Raw genomic sequence first — 19,373 nt, 5'->3', positions numbered from 1 at the left:
GCACACGGGGACAACCCAGCTGTGGCCACAGCTGACAGCGGGGTGTGCAACACTCCTCTGGAGCCACACAGACCCCCCCGGATGGACCTGGGGAGGGCTGAGGGGACAGCCTGATCACACAGGTCAGACCTGATGGGGCCAAAGCTTTGCCTATCTGGAACAATGCGGCTCCCTGTCCAGGAAACCCTGAAAGCAGACATGGAGGGGTCTTCCCAAGGCCCTGGGGAGGAATTGAGGAGGCAACGGGATACAGGGAAGGCCCTGTCTTTGCAAACCAGCACTGTTCACAAAGCAGCTGCTGGGCTGGGGCTGGGAGAGGGCTTTCCGCTGCTCTTGCTATTGAGAACAAGACACTGAATGCGTTTTCAAAGTCTTCATTTTATTAGAACTGCCCATCCCTTGCTCCATTTGCCCTGGGACCACATTCACCTCTACACAGAGGCTCAGCTCACACCGGGGTTAAATGCATCTGCCTTAACCTCACGTTTTCCATGGGGCAGCAGGTTCCAAGGGGGTCTGGGGTGGGGGCACGGTGGGTCCAGGAACGTTCACCCTCGTTTCCCAGCGCTGGGGGCTCAGAAGAAACGGCCTGTGGGCAGGCGGGGCAGGCAAAAATAGGCATTGGGGAAGAGGCTGAGGTTGATGGGGTTGCCGTCGAGACGGATGTCCTCCAGCGCCCTGCGGATCTGGCTGTGGTCTTGGCTGTTGCAGAATGTGTTCTCATGCATGGTCTGGATGTTATTGTTCTGGCCAGGGAGGCAAAGGGCAAAATCAGATTCAAAGGGATGGGGAGGAGGGGGAGGAGGTGGTGGTGACGGGCTCTGCTAGGCTCAGGTACAGACAAGCCTGGGTCCAGGCTTATCTCACCTGGAGGTGCAGGGACCGCAGGCTCTCGGGCAGGGGCACTGGGATATAATCCAGCTGGTTATCGGACAGATGGAGAAACTGCAGCTGCTTCAGGTCCTGCTGGAAGAGGGGAGAGATGAACCTCCCTGCTCCCAGCCCCACTCCAGCCCTCTGCACCATCCCCGTTACCCCCTTGGCATGGCAGGTTTGGGCTAAAACCAGCCTGGATTCCCCCACCCGGAAAGCTTCGGGCCGGAGGCCGGTGCTGGGGATCCTGTTGAGACGAGCATCCAGCCGGATGATGGTGCTGGGCAGCTCGGGCAGCACCGTCAGCCTGTTCTTGGGCAGGATGAGCTCCTGCAGGCTGGGGAGCAGGCGGAAGGCGTCCGCATCCGCCCAGGAGATGAAATTGCTGGTCAGGTCTATTCGCTTCAGCTTCTCTGGGGGGAGAGGAAGGAGGAGATGAACAGGGATCTATGCAGAACTGCTTATTCCCCCTGCACCCCACTGCAGAGCCTGGCCCTTCCCTTGCCTCGACATACTCAGCCCTGTGAAATCGCTGGCCCGGACTGTGCCGATGCGGTTGAAGCGGGCGTAGAGGTAGGTGGTCTCCGGCGGCAGCGGCGGGATGTGCTCCAGGTCGACGTCGTCGCAGTAGACGGAGGTGCTGATGCACAGGCAGAGCAGGCAGCTGGGCAGGCCTGGGGGTGCAGAGGCAGCCCGTGGCATGGCACGGCTCCCCCGTCCCCCCACGAAGCACCCCAGCATGCCCGGAGATGGGAGGCCATGCCCACCCCCACCCACGCTGTGGGTGCACAAAGTCTTTAGCACCCAGGGCTGTCACAGCCCCAGCACCTTCATCAGCGAAACAGCCCAGGGCATCTTGTCAAGGGCCAGAAACTCCCAGCCAAAAGAGTTGCTAATAAATGAAATTGCTCAGGGCCAAATACCTCCCATGGGAGAGGGGGAGATGTAAGGTTGCCAAGCACAGCAGTATTACACCCAGAGCTCACTTGGCCCCCTTATTTTTTCCTCAGAAGGAAATGGAATAGAAGAAAACAGTTTTACATCCAGCAAAACATCTGTCTCAGCTGCATGAGGGTCCTGGCAAGATGGACAGGGGCGGCAGGAGGGGTAAAGCCATGTGTCCCCCCTACATGTGCTCTCTCCCCTCTCCCCCAGCACCCACAAAACTCAGCATCCATTAGCGGGGGAGTTCAAAGCAGCAAGGCAACAATTTCCCTTTGCCTCCTACTTAATTTGTCCCAGTCCAGAGTGACAGAAAATGAATAAAGATATTTATCCCTCGCTACAGGATTTTAATTGTCACTAATCTAATTGCTACTCTGTCCGACTGTCGCAATGCCTCTGCTCATTAAAATGTTGCTGCTTTGCTGGAGCTCTTATTTCCCAGAAATGTCTCACTGCAGCCCTCCTGCCTGCTGTGTGATAAGACGCACTCCCAACACCCGGGGCAGAGCAAATAACTGCTGCTGTCTGCTGGTAGCAAAAGGATTTGCTCCTTTTTCTCCAGAGCACCAGCCCTGCCCCCCCTGGCTGCATCCCATGGGGACCAAATCCCTCTGGTTGCACCTTTGTGTGTGCACCCAGGGGTCTGCACTCACCCTGCCCGGGGACGGGTGCTGGGCGGATGGGGCCTGCGGTGGTTGGAGGCTGCAGCTTTGGGATTTCAGCCGTGATGCCCCGATCTGGGAGAGCCGCAGGGTCCTTGGGGCGAGGAGCCAGCGTGCCAACCTCGATCTGCAAGCACAGCCTGGGCATGGGGGCTGGGGTGGCTGAGAGAGTCCTCCCGCTCCCCTCCAGCACAGGAGGCACTGGTCAGGGGGTCAAGGGCACTGGGTAGGTCTTATTGAAAAGCCAGCTCCTCCTCGGACAGCTCTCCTAGATCAGGGCTTCAGAAACCCCCCTCCCTATTTGCCCAGGGGGATGCAGGAAGCCTCATGTCCTGGCTCCCTGCAGCGATGCTCTGGCCGGGTGCTGACAGGGGACAAGGACGCTGGTGGAGGTCGGGGTCAGGTAAAGCTTTTCCTGCCACCAGCAAGAACGGTGGAAGAACAACCAGAGCTTGGAGCCTTGTGCAAGAGGCTGGTTCTCCAGCTCCGTCCCTTGGACCAAGCCCCTTTCTCACCCAGGGAAGACCTGCCCCGCATGCCGGGTGCTGTCCTGTGTCCCCCCTCACCTTCGGAGCAAGGTCACCGTAGTCGTAGAGCTCCTCATAGTTGTTCAGGTCGAGGATCTCACCGTAGTTGTCCAACGTCAGGTCGTAGTCGTCCAGGTCCAGGTTTTCGTAGAGTATAAGATCAGCTTTTGGCTTCTCTGCCTTCCTCCCCTCCTCCTTGGTTGGGACAGCCCAAGCTGCCCCCAGACACAGGCTGGCGATGCCCAGCCAGACCAGGCTCCGCATCCTGCACCCGGCCAGGGTCACCGCTTTGAGGGCAGCGCTGGGGACCGCAGTCCCCAGGGAGCACAGGGCTCCCACAGAGCCAGCAATGCGGGTCAGGATGGGGCCCGGTGCCCTGAAACGGTTGCAAAGCAGTGTAAGCAAAGAGGGATGGGAAGGCTGCAGCCATGGTGGGGACTGCGGCCACTGCGGGGGACAAACAGATTCTGTCCCCGGCCCTGGGAACATTAACACCATCCTTTTTCTTTTCAGCCCATTTCACGCTCAGCTGGGCGGCTGTGCAGGAGAGGCCCCACTGCCGTGCTGGGCTGCCCTCAATTCCCAGCTTTCCCAGTCCCAAGGAGGAGGTTCGGGGTTGTGGGAGGTGATGAGGGGACCAGAGTCCTGCTCTGGCCCCTTGAGGCGGTGGATGAAGCTGGTTGCTGGCCCAATAAACCCAGCAGGAAGGACCCCAGGAGCCCTGGCACTGCTGCTCTCCCCATGGGTCACCCCAGGTCCAAAACCTGAGGTGCTGTTTTTCAGCCTCCAGCATCCCGGGCAAACCAGTGTCGGGGTGACCGGAGGCCACAGGGTCCCTGTGACTCACCCCTGAGCACAGGGGCTGCCTGTACGAGGACACCCCCCAGCTCTGCATCCTGGGCAGCCCCCCACCCAAACCCGCTGCGGTCCCTTCCCAAAGGGAGCTCACCCCCACCCGAAGCCAACCCCTACGCATGGGTCCCCAGCACCCACCGTGCTGCAGCATCGCCCACCCACCGGGTTGTGTGCCCACGTGAGCACCCACGGCAGAGCAGGCAGAGGGGCCCAGCACCCATCAGCCTCCCACGCGACTCTCCCAATCTAAATGCAAAAGCAACGACCCAGCCCAGAGTTTTTGCACCCCGGACTGAGGATGCTGCTCCCTAATTTCTGCCGGTTTGCCACAGATCAAACATTTACGAGTGCAGTGAGCCCCACACACATCTTGCCAGACGCCGACCCTCCCACCCCACAGCTCACCCCAGCCCAAAGGCATGGATGTACTCCCTTTCCTCTCCTCCTTGGCGTGGGAGATCCCCGTTCCGCTCCCGTGGGCTGATGCACTGGCTGGGGAAGGGCTGCTGGGCTTTTAATGCATGGAGAGGAGGGGGGGGCTGCACAGAGGGGCCTGGCATGGCCGCTGCCGAGGGGAGAGGCAGGATGCGGCCAATCAAGCTGCCAGCCCCCCACTGGGACCTTATATTGTCCCCAAGGGCAAGCCAGCCCCAATGGCAGCTGTCTTCCAACAGCTCAGGCTTGTGTCTGGGGCTGTGGGGGACAGGATGGGGACTGTGCTGTGCTCCCTGCCCTGGTGTCCCCATGGGGACACAGCCCTGGGCAGAGGGGACAGAGCCAGCTCCATCCCTACCCCAAGCAGGCCAGGTCTTGCCAGAGAACAATTCCCAGCTGTGGCCGTCCCCAGGGATGCAAAAAGGCAAAGCACCAGGCGCAGACCCCCTTGCTGATCTGGCTTTTGGGCTGGGTGGGACCTTGGGGCCCAGAGAGCATCCCAGCCCTGGGGAGGGTGTGGGGGGGACCCACCGCTCCCCAGGATTTAAGGGTCTGCACAGGCCCACCCCACTAGGCAGATAGCTTGTGATAATCGGCTCATCCACCTCCCCTTGCCTTCCATGGGGCACAGAGCCAATCGCTCTGTTGCTTTGGGGGCGGTTTGGGAAGAGGGAGGTGGTGCAGATGGGGGGGGGGGCAGCACTGCTCCCCTCTCCAAGGGAAGATGTCCCCCCCATCTCCCGCTGTGCACACCCACATTCTCTGGGGTCGGGTGGCTGCTTGTGGGGCTCAACTCGGGGCAGGGGGCACGGCCCTGCTTCATCCTTTGTGCAGGGGGGTGGGGGTGTGTGTGTGTTGGGGGGGGGATGTCATTGCCGGGGATGTTTCTTGTAGGGTTGGGACACCCCGGGACGGGCAGGGTGTGCACGGCAGCCCCACGGGCTCCTCGCAGCGCCGGGCAACCTTGTGCACACACAGCCACCCACTGCTGTAAAAATGTTCTTCTCTCTCGCAGGCAGCTCGCAGCCCACGCGCTCACCCACCCGAGACATCGCACCCATCTGCCAGAGCTTGCTGGGCAGGTGGGGACACCCTGGCAGCCCTCCCCCCCCACCACCACCAGTGGGCCTTATCCACGCACCCACAGCCCCCGTACTCCCCAACCCACGGCGTCCCCCCTGCCAGGGCAGCCCCAGCCCTGCTCAGCACGCAGCAGAGCAAAGGGCCGCGGCTAATCTTCGTTAAGCCCCTCATTAGGCGGCTCGGCAGCCACCGTGATGGAAGCGATGTGGCAGCTGGGGGGGGGGACGACATTACAGCTGACCCGGTGCCTCGGCTCCTCGGAGGGGCTGCAGGCACTTGTCCAGGGTCGGCTGCCGAGTCGTGTCCCCCCCTGGGGAGTGGGGGGCTTTGGTTTAGCACGACTGAAGGGGACCTGACCTTCAGATGGCAAATTCTGCCCCAGCCTGGGGGGAAATTTGGGGGGGGGGGGGAGCTCCTGCCTGGCAGCCCAGCATGGGAGGGAAACTGCTGCAAAGCAAAAACCAGGACTGGTGAGGGTCTGCAGGGCAGCAGGGTCCCCCAAGACAGTGGGTCCCCCAGGACAGCAAGGACACCCCCCCCCTTATCCCCCCCCCTCACCCCCACCCCCCCAGGGCAGCTGTTTTGCTGCCCTAGAGAAGTAGCTGGTGTCCGTCCTCGTGCCCACTTCTTCCCTTGTCCCCAGAGGCAGCAGCAGCTCAGCGAGCGCTGGCACTCACGGCATCGCCCGAAGGGTGGGTGCAAACCCTCCCTGCAGGGGAGGGCCCTGCTCAAGCACCCACAAGTGTGTGTGTGGGGGGGTTCACCAGCTGCAAGGGGGCTTGATTTGAGCAGTACCTCATCCTGCTCCAAATTGCCTCTCGCTGTAGCCAGCCCCAGTGGGCCTGCAGCCCCCCTCCCCAGCACTGGGAACATCAGCACCCACCATGCTGAGGAGCCCCCTTTGAGACTCACCCAGCAGCCCCACTCAGCCCCCCCACTAACAAAGGGTTTCCAGCCTTCCCCATGACCCCACAATACACACGGTGAGGGGGGAGCTTCCCACGCCATCAGCCCAGCTCCCACTTCAAGGTGGCACAGTTTACAGAGAGCAGAAAGGAGCCCAGCTACTTTTGCAGCGCTCAGCTCCCCCCGGGGGACAAGGGCTGAGTCGCCTGGGGGGGGGGGGGTGGGCAGCGAGTGCATGCACACCCAGGAGTGCATGATTCACACCCCGGTTACAAAATACAGAGATTTTGTTCTCCAGCACAAAAACATAAGGGGGGCTCGATGCCTGCGCCCGCTCTGCACACACACACGCGCACACGCACCCCCTCCTGCCAGCGCGCACGCTCCCGTGAGCAGCCCCACGCCGCAGCCCATGCGTTCGCACCCACGCCCACAGCCGTCCTCCCTCTCCGCTCATGATTCACGTGGGGAGAGCAGCAGCGAGAGGAGATTTTTCTGAAGCTGCGGCGATGGGCAGAAGGAGAAGCCGCTGCCTACACCCGTTCCGCTCGTGTGAAAACACGCGCGCCCACCCCGCACAACCGCAGCCCTGGGGATGGATCCGAGCTCTTTGCCACGGGTGGGAGATGTCTCCCCGCCTCAGCTGCCCCTGTGCACGCCCTGAAGCTCCTCCATGCTGCTCCTGCGGGGCAAACTCACCCTGGGGATGTTTGTCCGGCTTCCTTGGGAGCACGAAGGTGACGTGGGGGCAGCTCAGCCCAAATTCACACACCCTGCCCCGACACACAGCACACACAGCCATCGGCTTCTCCCAGCCCAGCTCGCAGGGACAATAACGACCATCAGCTGCAGCCACGGCCCTGGGAGCCACAGCCAAGGTCAGGCTCTCTTAATTAGCCAAGGTGCTCGTTAAGACAGGCCCATGCTCCATAAGCCTGGCCACTGCGGCTCAAAGCAGGGGGGCGGTTTTTGCAGGTGTGCTTGAGTCCAACATCGGTTCAAGTGAGGGCACACCACAAACAACCCCCGAGCCCCCCACCGTGGGGACTCCCAGGGTCTCTCGAGCTCCGACTGTTGGCCCCAACAGAGAAAATCTGGTCCTGAATGAAGCAGCGGCTCCCGCGCGGCGAGGAAGATGAAGATGGATCAGAGAGAGGCAGATCCAACTGCGGCGCTGGGTCCCTTGTGAATCATTTTATTTTCACTGCTGCGAAGAGTAGGAGTGAAAATACCATTAAGCTGAAATCAGTCGAGAACTACATATGTCTCTAGATATATCTGTACAGTCTACCAGTATATATACACATTATATATAAATATATACATAGGGTCTCCGGGTTTAAGGTTGAAACCTGTCGAACCCAATAAAGCCCACTGGAGGAAGATTTGGAGAAGAGACTTTTATCATGAGAAAACAAACCTGAATTAGCACAGGGGTTTAATGACCCTTCCAGCACTGGGAATTGGGGAGCACCCAACTCGCAGGGTCACTGGTGTGCCCCCAGGCTGTGGGGAGCATCCCTGTCCCATTTCTGGGGGGTGGGACACGGTGCCCGCCCCAGAAAAGGGTCAGTTTTGGTGGCCAAACACAAAGGAGGTAACAGCTGGTTTCTTTGGTTTATTGCTTTAAGGATCATTTCAGTTTTTTGGTTTTGTTGTCCTCTAATGCTCAGCCTTAAATCTAAATCCTGAGAATCAGGAATAAAAAAAGTATAACCCCCCTAAACCCGGACACCCTATATATGCAGGTACAGCTATCAAAGAGGGAAGTGATACATGTGAAAACAGGGAGAAGGGGGAATAAAAAATAGCTTTTCCAAAAGAGTAATTCTTCCCTTTTCTTTTTCTTTCATTTTTTTTCTAAAACAAACAAACAAAAAAGGCAAAACCAGTCATGTGTGTTCGGTTCAAGAAAGCAACAGAGAGTAAAAACTTCCAGGAGATGGGAGTCAGGGCGGGAGGGCAGAGGGACTGTGAGAGCAGAGCGGAGATCTCGTGGGTCAACCCAGCCCGGCAGAGCTGGGGTTTACACCCACGTCAGCATCTGGCCCCAGGCACCTAAATATGAGAGTAAGTGTCCCGCTGGCATCGCTGCAAAGCACCTGGCTCTGCTCTGCCCCCGGAGGGGGGGGGTCCCACGCCCAGGGCAGGTCACCGGCATCGCGGTCCCACAGGCTTTGGGTCCTGCCTGCCTTGGGGAGGGCAGGGTATAGCTGGAAGGAGCAGAATGCGGCCGTGGTGCTGAGCCCTGCAACTCTGCAGCACGGGACGGCGGGAGGGTGCAGGGTGCTGGGGAGTGGGGCTGCATCACTGAGGATTGATGCTGCGGGGGGGGGGGGGGGTGGTGGGGATGGAAGCTGGGGAGGGGGCTGGTCTTGCAGAGAAGGGTGGGTGGCGTGACACCCTCCCCGCTCCCTCCTGGCAAATTCACACATCCCCCCCCCCCCCCCCAAGGGAATAAGCCCCTCGGCCCCCGGAACCCCCCAGGAGGGCCCAGGCCGGAGGAGCGTGTCCCTCGCCCCGGGGCTCTGGCCACGAGGTGTCGTTGCCGGTCCTGCCGGTCAGCGCCAGACCCGGCCACCCGCCGCCGGGACACCCCGAGGGTGCCGGGTGGCCGCCTGCACCAGCCCAGGGCATCCCCCCTGCTCCGTCTGCCTCACGGGGGATTTTTCCCCAGGGACACGGCGGGCTCTCTCCGGGTGCAGCCACCCGGAGCAATGATATGGCCCGAGTCCTGCAGTGAGGTGGCCCCCGGGCTCCCTCGTCAGCTCCAGCCGGTGATGCTTTTGGCTTGGACCGAATCCAACCTCCTGAAACTCTGCCGGGTGGAAGGGGAGAGGCAGAGCCAGCTCCAGGGCTGGGTTTGGGCAGAGAAGGCAGGGCCCAGGGGCAAGGAACCGGGGTGAGCGTGGCAGCCACCCCGGGGCTGATGCTGCGACCTGGGACGGCTGCTGCGACGCGGTGCTGTCCTGCAGACAGTGGTCCCCAAGGGTGCACATGCCACACGTGTCCACGGCCACTGCAGGGGAGGAAAGGGGGAAAGGCAAGAGGGATGGAGGTGGGGTGTGAGCGGGGGGAGAAGGAGGCAAAGAGGGTCCCACGTGTCAAACACTGACGGGGGGTCGAGTCTCTGTGCAAAGCCAAGGCCTGGGAGGGGCGTGCTGCCTGGCAGGGCTAGAAAACCACGGACTGGAGGAGACGGAAACACATCATGAGGTCCAAGGGGATGGGGGGTTTCAGGAGGTTCCCGTCCAGCCGCAGGTACCGGAGCCGAGGCACGCTATCCAGGTCAGAGGGGGAGAAGTCCTGGATGGACACCAGCGAGGTGGGGCAGATCTGCGTCCCGTTGATTTCTGCAGAGAGGAGGGGGAAAGCAGGATGCAGGTTAGGGGAAAGGGAAAACAGAGAGGGATGCTAGAGACCCCCCTCCCTGCCTGCCTGCTGAACCCCAACACGGGGTTGCTTTGCTACAGAGGTGGAGAATCCCCAGGCTCCCCTAAAAGACAACACAGTCCCAGTGAGAGGAAAATTTTGCTTTCGTTCACCCCCCACGGTGAGGGATGCAGTGTCATTTGAGAGAGAAAAGAGTTTATTTCAAACGTGAAACCTGCCAAGCCAGCCCTAAGCCTTTAAAAAAATACATCAAGGAAACATGCTCCAGCACCGTTATGCTGAAGAGAATGTCGATAACTGGCTTGTTGCTCGCTTCTGGATTTCCACTTGTTTCTCCCCACTCCAGGGCCTACGTTATGGAAAATAAACCTGGGGATTCTTATGTCATTATTCAGCTCCAGGGACTGAAACCTTCTAAAATCTGGGTAAAATAGACAAAAAAAAGAGCTAGGACATGCTGTCCACGGCTACGTGATCATCTCTCCACGGAAAGCCTTTGCAGGACCTGGGTACTGGTTGGGTGTGAAGCCAGCAGCAGTCACCACCTTTGCCCCAAGGTCCCCCTTGGCTCCAGTTTAGTGGTGTTTAAACAAAATGCAGATTCACTGGCTCTTGAACCAGCCACTCATCGCTGCGTCATTATTCCCTGGGAACTGACTCTGGTGACTTCCCAAGAGAAGAGACGTGGCTTTTTGAGGGTTTTGTCCCTGGCGTTACATCCCATAACACTATGAGTGCTTGCCTGCAAAGAGCAGCTTTCTTGCTCGTCCCTGGCTGACATTCAGTGCTCTGTTTGGGTGAGAAGCAGCCTGTTAAGGCTACTCTGTGATTTTAAAACCCCTCTTTGGCAGTGGGCCACTCTTATGTACAAAGCCACACACCATCACTGCACAATAAACACCGCAGCAAGGAAGCGCTTGTGTCACACCACTTGTGGGGACCCGGCGGCTGCTTCACAAGCGAGTAATTCCCTGGGTGGGTCCTGCAGCCCCCACGCACCCCACCGCAGCCAGAAATACAAGAGCCCAGCACGCTTTTCCCAGTGCACACAGAGGGTTTCTGGCAGGACCGCCACATTCTCGCTCCCCTGCGATTTGCAAGAACAGCAGGTTGCTGGACCTCTAGTAGCAGAAACATCTGGGGTGACAAGGAATGGGTGTCTGTCTTCTTCTCGAATGTGCTAGCTATGTTTACACATTTCACGGGCCAGCACCTCTCCCAAGAAATTGCAGTGCTTTGCCTGGAATGGTGTGAAACTGCCCCGGTTGGTTTGCCAAGACAACCTCCATCACAGCCTTGTTCTCCCTGTTCCTTCCTCGGTGAGGCTCAGCTCAAGAGCTAAGCTGGGTTATTTCTAACCATCTTGACTGCGTATTTGGCATCTGTTCTTAAAATATGTGCACAGACTCTCCTTTTTAAATATCTCTATTTCTGAGCCCTGCTGGAGAAGTAACTGTTTAGATGGCAGGTGGCCCCAAAAAAGAGCTGCCCATGACAATGAACACAAAAAGCCCAGCAGCGCCAGGGGGAATTTAGCTCTGCTCTTCAGCTACCACCCTAATCCTCAGACCACTCTTCCCCACATGCAGATCCATCCCCCTTAGGGACTTGTTTGACTACAAAGAGCCCCCAGCTCTTCTCACCAATGCATCCCCCTTTGAAGACTTCACATCCCACTGGGTGAAAAATGACCTTTTCCAGCAAAGCACTTGCCATCCTCAAGCCCATCTGCCCCCCACAGCCAGAGCAACTCACTTTCAATGGAGTTGTTATTCAGGTAGAGGTGCTCCAGCTTGGGGCTGATAAAAGGGACGTTGGTGAGCTTGTTGTGGGCCAGGTGCAACACCAGCAAGTTGGTGAGGTTAAAGGAATTCTTGGGGAGCCCCTTGTCAGAGATCTGGTTGTAGTTGAGCCGGATGAATGCCAGGTTGGGGAACTCCTTGAAGTAGTCACTGGGGATGTCCTCAATGTTGTTCCTGTCCAGGAAGAGCTGGTGGATGGCACTGGGCACCCCAGGGGGCATTTTCCTCAGGATGTTATGGGCAAGGTTGAGTTGCATGAGGTTCTTGAGTCCCTTGAATGTGTTTTTGTTGAAGACCCCATCGCTTAGCTTGTTGTGGTGTAGATCCAAGAGCACCAGGTTCTCCAGCTTGTTGAAGACCCCAGCAGGGATCTTGGAGATCTGGTTCCTGCTCAAACGCAGTTGCTCCAGGTTGGGCGGCAGGAAGGAAGGCACCTCCTTGAGCTGGTTCTTCTCCATGTAGAGGAAGATGAGGTTTTCCAGCTTCTCCAGGACCCGCCTGTCCACCTTCCGGATGCGATTGTTGTCTAGGTTGACCCATTTCAGCTCCGTGGCATTCCTGAAGGACTCCTCCGGGAGGTCGTCGATGAAGTTGTTCTGGAGGTAGAGGTAGTGGATGCGGGACGGGATGATGGGGACCTTCCGCAGGTTGCGGCTGTCACAGTAGAGGGCAGAGGGGAAGTCTGGGGGGCAGTAGCATTCTCGGGGGCAGTCGGGAAAGATGGAGGGGGGACCTGGCGGCAAGGGTGGAGGCAGCTCTGTGGGCTCAACGGGCTCGATGAACTCGGGAGGCGGGCGGGTGGGTTTCCGGGGAGGCTTCCTCCGCTGCCCGCTCACCTCTGAGATCAGCACAAGAACAAGTGGGAGAAGCAATCTGAAGGCCACCTTCATGGTCCAGATGTTTCCCTGCAGGATGCAACAAGAAGAGGTGGGTTAGGAAGTGCCTGATTTAGGTACTGCATCATCTCCCATCTCCTCCATCATTGGCAGGCAGGAATTTACCCCACATCCCTGCCAGTAACCTGCTATTTTCTCTCTTTTTCCTTGGAAGTTATCTTTAAATCCAACCCCTCTCTAGAGCATGAGTCACTGAGATCCCCTCTCTCTGGCTCAGCTTTATGCCATGGGTGAGGGGGTGAGGGGGTTGGGTTTTTTTAATTTGGTTTGGGGTTTTTTCACATGCCATCCCCAGCACTCCCCTGCGGAGCCTGGCCCTCCAGGAGCCCCAACACCACTATGCCTTCTCCCTGAAGGATGGATTGCCTCTTCAGAGACCTTGATGGATTAGGCTTAATTTTGCACTTGAGCCAAAAAATCAATGATTCAGTAGCAAATTGGCTTAGCGACAGCATTGGGAGGCCTGCGGCAGTTAACGGGGCAGCAAAGATGGATGGCCCTGTGCTTCAGGGACAAGGCTTTAATGCAGGACAGCCCATTTTCAAGGCTGTGTGAGAAAAAAGGCATTTGCAAGACTGCACATGGGCAATACAAGGCATTTGCAAGACTGCACATGGGCAATACTGAAGGTGTTTGACTATACATCTCCCTGTGCTGCCCAAATAACTGAACCATCACCTCCAGTCCCACTGCAGGGTACTGGGCTGGGTTGGTTATTTGGGGAGTGTTCCAGTAGAAGTGGGAGATCTGGAGGGATCTGGTGAGGTCTCTTCTTGTCCCTAGCCCAAGTTTCTCCTGGATACCAGCCCAACACCTTACACATAACCACCTCTCCCTCTTCTCTGGGTCATTAGCAAGCCCATGAAGGCTGCCTGTCCCATCTCTGCCCTCCCTGCTGCTGCTTGGAACAGCAGCAATCATCCTTGCAAGACTCTTGCTGGTAGCTCTCCAGCTGATGCCTTGGAGGATGGAGGGATCCAGCTTGTTGCAGACAAGCTCCCCAAAGCCCCATGCAGAAGGTGCTTTGGATGCTCCCACACTCCCCAGGGCCAGCTGGAGCAGACCAGGCTGTGGGTTTCCTGGGCAGATACCTCCGGGTGCTTGCCAGGCTTTTCCCAGCGGCATTTGTCACCCCAGCAGGAACAGAGCCGAGCTGGATGCGCGGTGAGGCAGATGGAGGAGCTCGGCAGAGGCAGGGTGGGAAAGAGAACTGAGTGATATGAGACAGGGAGGAAGACGAGGAGACTCAGAGGAAGATGGATCTCCTGGGGAAATGGAGTGTCTTCTGTGGGAGCCAGTGCTGCTGGGACTGGAGAAGCCTTTGGTGATGCTGGAGCCGGCGATGCTGATGCTGGAGAGAAATCAGGCTCTCCCGGCTCGTTGCTCTCTCCCACGCAACACGATGGAGTAACACGATGGAGTGGGGCTTGCAGCTCGCTGGTTCGCAGTGCTGCCGTCGTGGCCAAAGGGGCCAGGGCCAAGGGTTCCACGGGCACAGCCAAGCCTGCTCAGGTCGGTGTGCCCAGCGGGAGCAGCAAACTGGCAGGGCTGAGCCGGGCACATCGCCTTTGGGGCAGTGGCAGGGAAATATCCCCAGCCCTCATCTGACCAGCAAGCAGCACAGACCAGCACTTCTGGGGTAACCCCCTGCCACACCAACCCCTTTTTGCTTATAGCTTCCCACGGGGGGGGTCCGTATCCCACCCAGGGATGCCCTAAAGGCCCCTCGATGGGTCGCTGCTCCCAGGGCTGTGCCAGCCCGGCTCCCTTTGAAGCGATCCCACGCATTCCTGGGGCTCCAAGTAATTGACTTTCTCCAAGAAAAGATCCTGTTCTCGCCCCCCCTCCAGGCCCAGCCTGTTACTTTCCTTTTTGTCTCACTCAGTTCCCATCTGGCTCTGTTTAACCCTACAAGCCTCACATGCCTGCTGTTTTCAATCAGAGCTCTGGCATCTTGCTGGGGGAAGGGAGGAACAGAGGAAGAGCAACGGGGCCCGAATGCTGCCAGATATTCAGCTCAGCAGTGCTGCAGTAAGTCCCCTTTGGGGATGTACGTGCGTGCTTCTGTGTTGTAAGAGTTCAGATTCAATGGCAGGCTGCAGAGAACGAGCAAAATCGTGACAGGGAGCTGCACTACGTGCAGTCCCCTCCCTGGCTCCGCAGCACCCTGCTCCTTTCCCGGCCACGTCCCGCCCCGCATGGGGCTCTCCCCCCACCTTGTCCCAGACCTTTTCATGGGATTTTTGCCTCTGTTCCAAAACTCAGACCTGGATTTTAACACCCACAAGGCACAGGGGGACTGGCGGGGGCTGCGGTCTGCACTTGGCCCGTTGCAGAGGGGAGGAGGCAACTGGGACCCGATATTCCAGCCAGTACACGCCGTGATCTGGGTGTTTGGCTCCCTCCACTCACAGGGCGATGCTCAGCTCGGGCCACCCGGCAGCCACCCTGGGCAATGTCACAGGGAGGGCGGGGGACAGGGCAGAGCTGTCACCCCGTTGGTGGTGGTGAGCTGGGTGAGCTCTCAGCCCTTCTAGGAACAACCTGGCCCCACAGAGCCTGCACCATCCCCTTCACACGAAGCTTTAACACTGCAGATGTTTAGGGACTCGGCGTATAGCAGAAATAGTCGGCGAGAAAGAAATTCAAGCTGGAGAGCAGCAGCATCGTGTGGCATTTGTCAGCACAGAAAGAAAGTGCCAGGAGGCAGATTTTTACCCGCTGTACTGCCTGTAACCCGCTGCCACTTCCCCAAAGGGGACTGCCACAGCTCCTGTCCCCATCCCAGCCGGGCAGAGACAGCAATGCCACCACACTTCTCTGCTGCTGGTCCCCCTGCAAAGCTGCAGCTCCCCCGTGGGGGCTCTGCCCACCACTCCCCAGCCCGCCCCAGGAAAGCGGGACCCACTTCCAAACAATCTGCAGGAAACCAGCGGTCCCTGCAACCGCCCTGCATCCAGAATAACAGGGATGCAACAAACCTGAGGCCACCGCGAGCTCTACAATTGCCTCCAACACGCTGGAAGGTTCAAAGCCAGCTCTCCCTGGAACCCGACACAGTCAGCAGTCTGTTCTCCATCCAGTTTCACGCAGTTGAATTTACTGGCGTGAATGCAAGAAGCCAGATTTCAAAATCCCACACCCTGATTCTGCACGAGCACCGGCTGCTGAATCCGTGGCCAGAGCCATGGCACAGCGCCTGCGCTGCAAACGTCTCCACTCGACCTTTTTCACCGCTCCCCGACAGACAGGACAGCTCAGATCCTGGGTACCCACAAGGAATCCATGGAACTGGAATAAAGTTAAATCATGAAGCAATGAACGCATTCAGGAAACCAACTGCCTGGTGTGAAGAAAAGGCTTGATTCATGGCCAAAAACAGTTTGGACACCTCCTGAGCTGTGGGCTGGGCCAACCAGCTCAGCCTGGGTACAAGACCAAGGCACCCAACAGATGCCAGCCCAGGGTTTCTCCCAGAAAGAGACAGCTGCTCCTTCAGTCATCCCATTACAATTGACAAAAATTCGGCACAACAGCTGGAAATTCCAGCCCCAAATGCCATTCGTGTTTGCTTTCCAAATAGTTAATCTGCGCTGCATCTCACAGCTCCCAAGCAGCGCTCCCTGCCAGCCCAGCGCCCGGTGCCAAGGGCAGGCAAAAATTACAACCTCTGGGGCAAGAGTGAGCTATGTAAAGGTCATGAGGGGATTTGCCACAGGCAGAAGTCCCAAAGCTCTCCCTTGGGTGCCTCCTGCCCTCCCCACCACCCCTTGCAGCAGTTAGACATGCAGAGAGCAGCGTCTGGCTCTGCACGGCTATCACCGATGTATCTCCTCCCGTGGAGGGGCTGGGAGGGATAAAAGGAGCTTTTAAGTTCGAGAGGACAGGGAAAAACCTAGATGGCTGGACCAGGCATCCTTTCCAGCCCACTGCCCATAACCCTGCCAGCTCCCTTCACAGCTTTCCCACTGGGACCCCCAATTCCCACCATACCTCCAGCCCCCAGGCTGGAAGATGCCCCCACCCAGCCTGGGAACCTGGATTTTGGAGCAGAATGAGGAGGGCGAGCTAAAAATAACCAAAAGGAGCCAGCAAAGCTCCCCCGTCAGCTTCCCTCCTGCCCAACCACCTCAACAGCCCATTCAAGTCTCCACAAGAGTTTGAGTCTGATCAGCTGTAACCGAAACAGGCAGCTCTTTATCCAGAGCTGGCAATGGTGGAAAAGGGCTAAATACAGTGCAAGCCTGTCCTCGGAGGCGGGGGCAGACACGCTGTCACCCAGGCATTCCCAGGGTCCCCCGGGGAGCAGAGCCCTGATGCAACAACCGGCTCTTCTCGCCATTTCCCAGCACTTTCCCAGCGAGAAGCCGAGCCGCAGGCAGCGTTCCTGGCCGGAGCCGGCACATCGCCGGGGCCCCCGCTGCGTTTCTTCTTGCAGGGATAGTGCTGCGTCCATGCAGGGGATGGGTGTCTCAGAAGACCCTGCTGGAGAGCAGTTCAGACATGGTCCTGGGTTCACAAGCAACACTTTTGGGCTCAGCCTGAGGACTGCAAGACACAGGGAATGACAATATGCCTGGCTCCCGCGGCCCTCTGCATGCCAGGAGTGTTTCCTCACTGTACCACAGTCACCAGACTCATTGTGAAAGGCTTGTCGCGTTCACAGCAACCTCCTCCCGCAGCAGGGTCCGTGGGAAGGCAGCCCTGGCAGAAAACACCTTTCCGCTGCCTTCTCCATGTCAGCAATTCCTCCCTCCTCCTCCCTCGCTGCATGTCCCGACCCTTGCCAGGGCTGCTCCCGGCTCAGCCCGCCCGCAGACCTCTCTGCCACACACGGTGGAATTGGCTAGACACAGACAAAAGCAAATCGTGGGAGAAAATGTTGCCAAAGCAACTGCAGCCTGGCCCCTGAGCTTGCCCCCCACGCACACCCCACTCCCCTCCAAGCAGACACCTCACCTTGGTGTCGTCCCCCCCCAAGCTCTAGGGGTGGGAAAACTGCTCTGATGCCTTATCAGCTGCTGTTGCCTCATCCCTCCCCGCAGCCCCTTCCAGAGGGCAGAGAAAACCTCCCACAGCTGTACTCTTATCTCTTCCCAAGTGAAAACACTCAGCCCCTCACACCCCCCCTCCCCAGGGGAGCAGGGACACCCAGCACCCTGAATTTCTGCTCCTTGCAGCCTGTCCAGGGCTGGCCGAGGAAAGGGTGCTTCCCGGACACTGTCGGCTGAGCACCACATAAGGCAGGGCTCCGCTCTCAGACTCCCAGGAAAGTTTCCAAGCCCTCATGTACAACATGCTTTGCATTCAGCTGCCAAGGGGATGAATTTCCACTTTCTGCCCTGTCGATGCTTTTCCTAAAACCCTCAAACAGACAGGGCAGGGTGGGTTTGGGATGATGTGTGAGAAAAACCCTTTCCCCAGGATTTCAGCGGACATCGCTGCCCTGCTGCTTCCTCCCATCATCTCCTGCAGAAACAAAGAGCCGGCTCCAAACAGGACCCACACGGCAGCTCTCCCCACGGAAACAGCCTGCCCGGAGCCGAGCTGGCTCAAATCTCAGTGATCGAGGCAGCAAAAGTGGTGTTACGTGCCCTGGGAAGGGTCTGTGTGATGCAGGCATGGCTCTGCCCGCCGGGCAGGAGGGAAGGGCTTTACCACCTACATTTTGGGCAGAAAACCAGCTCGCTGAAGCGCTGAGGTGCTGTTGGGCTGCTCTCTCCCATCTCGCTCTCAAAGCGGCGTGATGCTGGTCCCCTCCACAGGGCAGGGAAGCTCCCTGCTCCCCCCTCCAGCATGGGAGCAGGACCCCACAGCTTTCCCACCCCCCCTCCACCCCGAGCCGTTTCCCCAGCCCGTCTGTTGGACCCTGTGCTCAGCACAAGGAAGACACGGTGACCCGATGTTACCAGAGCCTCCCTGGTAGCAGTCCTGGCTCCGGAGGTGTCTGCTCCCCTCTCAGCCTCTCCCCCCTCCTTGCACGCTTTCCCAGCTGCTTTCCAAGGCACGGGACTGTCCTGGGCATGGCTTGAGCTGTGCAGCCCCCCCAGCTCTGCTGCAGAGCCAGAGCCTAGCATTCGTGGGGCTGGGAGGGTGTGAGAGCACAGGACGGGGTGGGGGGGACACGAGGGGGTCCTTGCTCACCCCCCCAGAAAGCGCCTGGCAGTAGCTGCAACGCTATCGCACACGGGACTTTCCTCTGACTTTGCAGCCCCAAGATCCCCCCCCTCCACCCCAGCCTGCCCCATGCCGAGAAAAACTCTTGCAACAGGAGAAAAGGGAAGGAACAAAGCCTCCAGCTGCTGAAGAACAGAAAAACCAGCAAGAGGAGAGAACAAAATAGGAAAAGCAGATGCTGGTTTGCATGTAAGGGAGAGGCTGGAGAGGGCAGGAGCATCGTGGGCCAGTGCAGCGTCCTGGGTTGGAGGGTCAGGCAAGGCAAGAAGAGCCTGGGGGAAAGCACCTGCCCACAGCTTACCTGTGTGCACCTCTCCCTCCTCCTGCCTCTTATTAATCCCCAAGACAAGTTTCTCTCTGGCTGTCTCCCTCCTCCTCCTCCTCCTCCTCCTCCTCTCGGCACCGCGGCTCCGCCACGAGTGAGCCTCGGCCGAGCACGGGGGTTTTGTTCCTGGGAGCTGCTGGCCGAGGGTGGGTGGGAGCGCAGGAGGCGGAGGGCTGGGACCGAGGCACGATGACAACAATAACGTCTTTATCTGGCAGCCAAGCGCTGCGGGCTCCGCTGCGCACACATGTCCTGCCTGCCAGAGGGCTGGCGTTTAATAACAATTCCTTCTGCTGCGGAGGCTGCTCAGAGCCCGTGTTTAAAAACAAAGCTAATTAATAATTTAAATAAGCCCTTCCCTTGCCACGGCCCCTGTTTTCCAGGAGCGTGTGTTTCGGGATGGTGCTTTGCAGCGAGACGGCTGGATGGCGACGGGGGTGCTGAGCGCAGGGGCTCAGCGTGTGTCACCAGCCTGTCCCCAGGGCTGTCCCAGC

The 19,373-nt window shown here is 58.6% G+C and overlaps 2 protein-coding genes across 5 annotated transcripts; both read right to left on the bottom strand.

The window, feature by feature from the left end:
* Nucleotides 1-358: 358 nt before the first annotated feature.
* On the bottom strand, nt 359-7,028 carry OPTC (opticin). Of its 4 annotated transcripts, none has more exons than XM_033009486.2 (7): nt 6,986-7,028; nt 3,047-3,383; nt 2,472-2,607; nt 1,389-1,547; nt 1,084-1,286; nt 868-966; nt 359-746 (listed from the first exon to the last, which is right to left on the bottom strand). In XM_033009486.2, the coding sequence occupies exons 2-7, from the start codon at nt 3,269-3,271 to the stop codon at nt 576-578; spliced, it is 993 nt and encodes a 330-aa protein (XP_032865377.2). In that variant the 5' UTR covers nt 3,272-3,383; nt 6,986-7,028; the 3' UTR covers nt 359-575. The 4 variants fall into 4 exon arrangements, with proteins under 4 accessions (XP_032865377.2, XP_042656226.1, XP_032865376.2 ...); XM_042800292.1 differs by having other exon boundaries at nt 868-963; XM_033009485.2 differs by lacking the exon at nt 6,986-7,028 and adding an exon at nt 4,268-4,325.
* A 437-nt stretch (nt 7,029-7,465) lies between these two features.
* On the bottom strand, nt 7,466-19,049 carry LOC104363729 (proline and arginine rich end leucine rich repeat protein). The gene is made up of 3 exons (XM_033009489.2): nt 18,856-19,049; nt 11,435-12,386; nt 7,466-9,639 (listed from the first exon to the last, which is right to left on the bottom strand). The coding sequence occupies exons 2-3, from the start codon at nt 12,369-12,371 to the stop codon at nt 9,461-9,463; spliced, it is 1,116 nt and encodes a 371-aa protein (XP_032865380.1). The 5' UTR covers nt 12,372-12,386; nt 18,856-19,049; the 3' UTR covers nt 7,466-9,460.
* Nucleotides 19,050-19,373: the final 324 nt, after the last annotated feature.

The sequence above is a fragment of the Tyto alba genome, unplaced genomic scaffold, assembly GCF_018691265.1.
Source record: "Tyto alba isolate M040663 unplaced genomic scaffold, T.alba_DEE_v4.0 Super-Scaffold_30, whole genome shotgun sequence".
Classification (NCBI taxonomy): domain Eukaryota; kingdom Metazoa; phylum Chordata; class Aves; order Strigiformes; family Tytonidae; genus Tyto; species Tyto alba.
Note: the sequence above shows the minus strand (reverse complement) of the source record. Positions and strands in the feature narration are given on the sequence as shown.

What these genes read in the sequence shown, in the direction of transcription:
- LOC104363729 (XM_033009489.2), bottom strand. Translation starts at nt 12,371, where the DNA reads ATGAAGGTGGCCTTCAGATTGCTTCTCCCACTTGTTCTTGTGCTGATC. An exon ending in GAATAACAACTCCATTGAAA is followed by an intron (nt 9,640 to 11,434) that starts GTGAGTTGCTCT and finishes TCCTCTCTGCAG; the next exon opens with AAATCAACGGGACGCAGATC.
- OPTC (XM_033009486.2), bottom strand. Translation starts at nt 3,271, where the DNA reads ATGCGGAGCCTGGTCTGGCTGGGCATCGCCAGCCTGTGTCTGGGGGCA. An exon ending in ACGGTGACCTTGCTCCGAAG is followed by an intron (nt 2,608 to 3,046) that starts GTGAGGGGGGAC and finishes CTGTGCTTGCAG; the next exon opens with ATCGAGGTTGGCACGCTGGC. An exon ending in TCCGGCCCGAAGCTTTCCGG is followed by an intron (nt 967 to 1,083) that starts GTGGGGGAATCC and finishes CCCCTCTTCCAG; the next exon opens with CAGGACCTGAAGCAGCTGCA.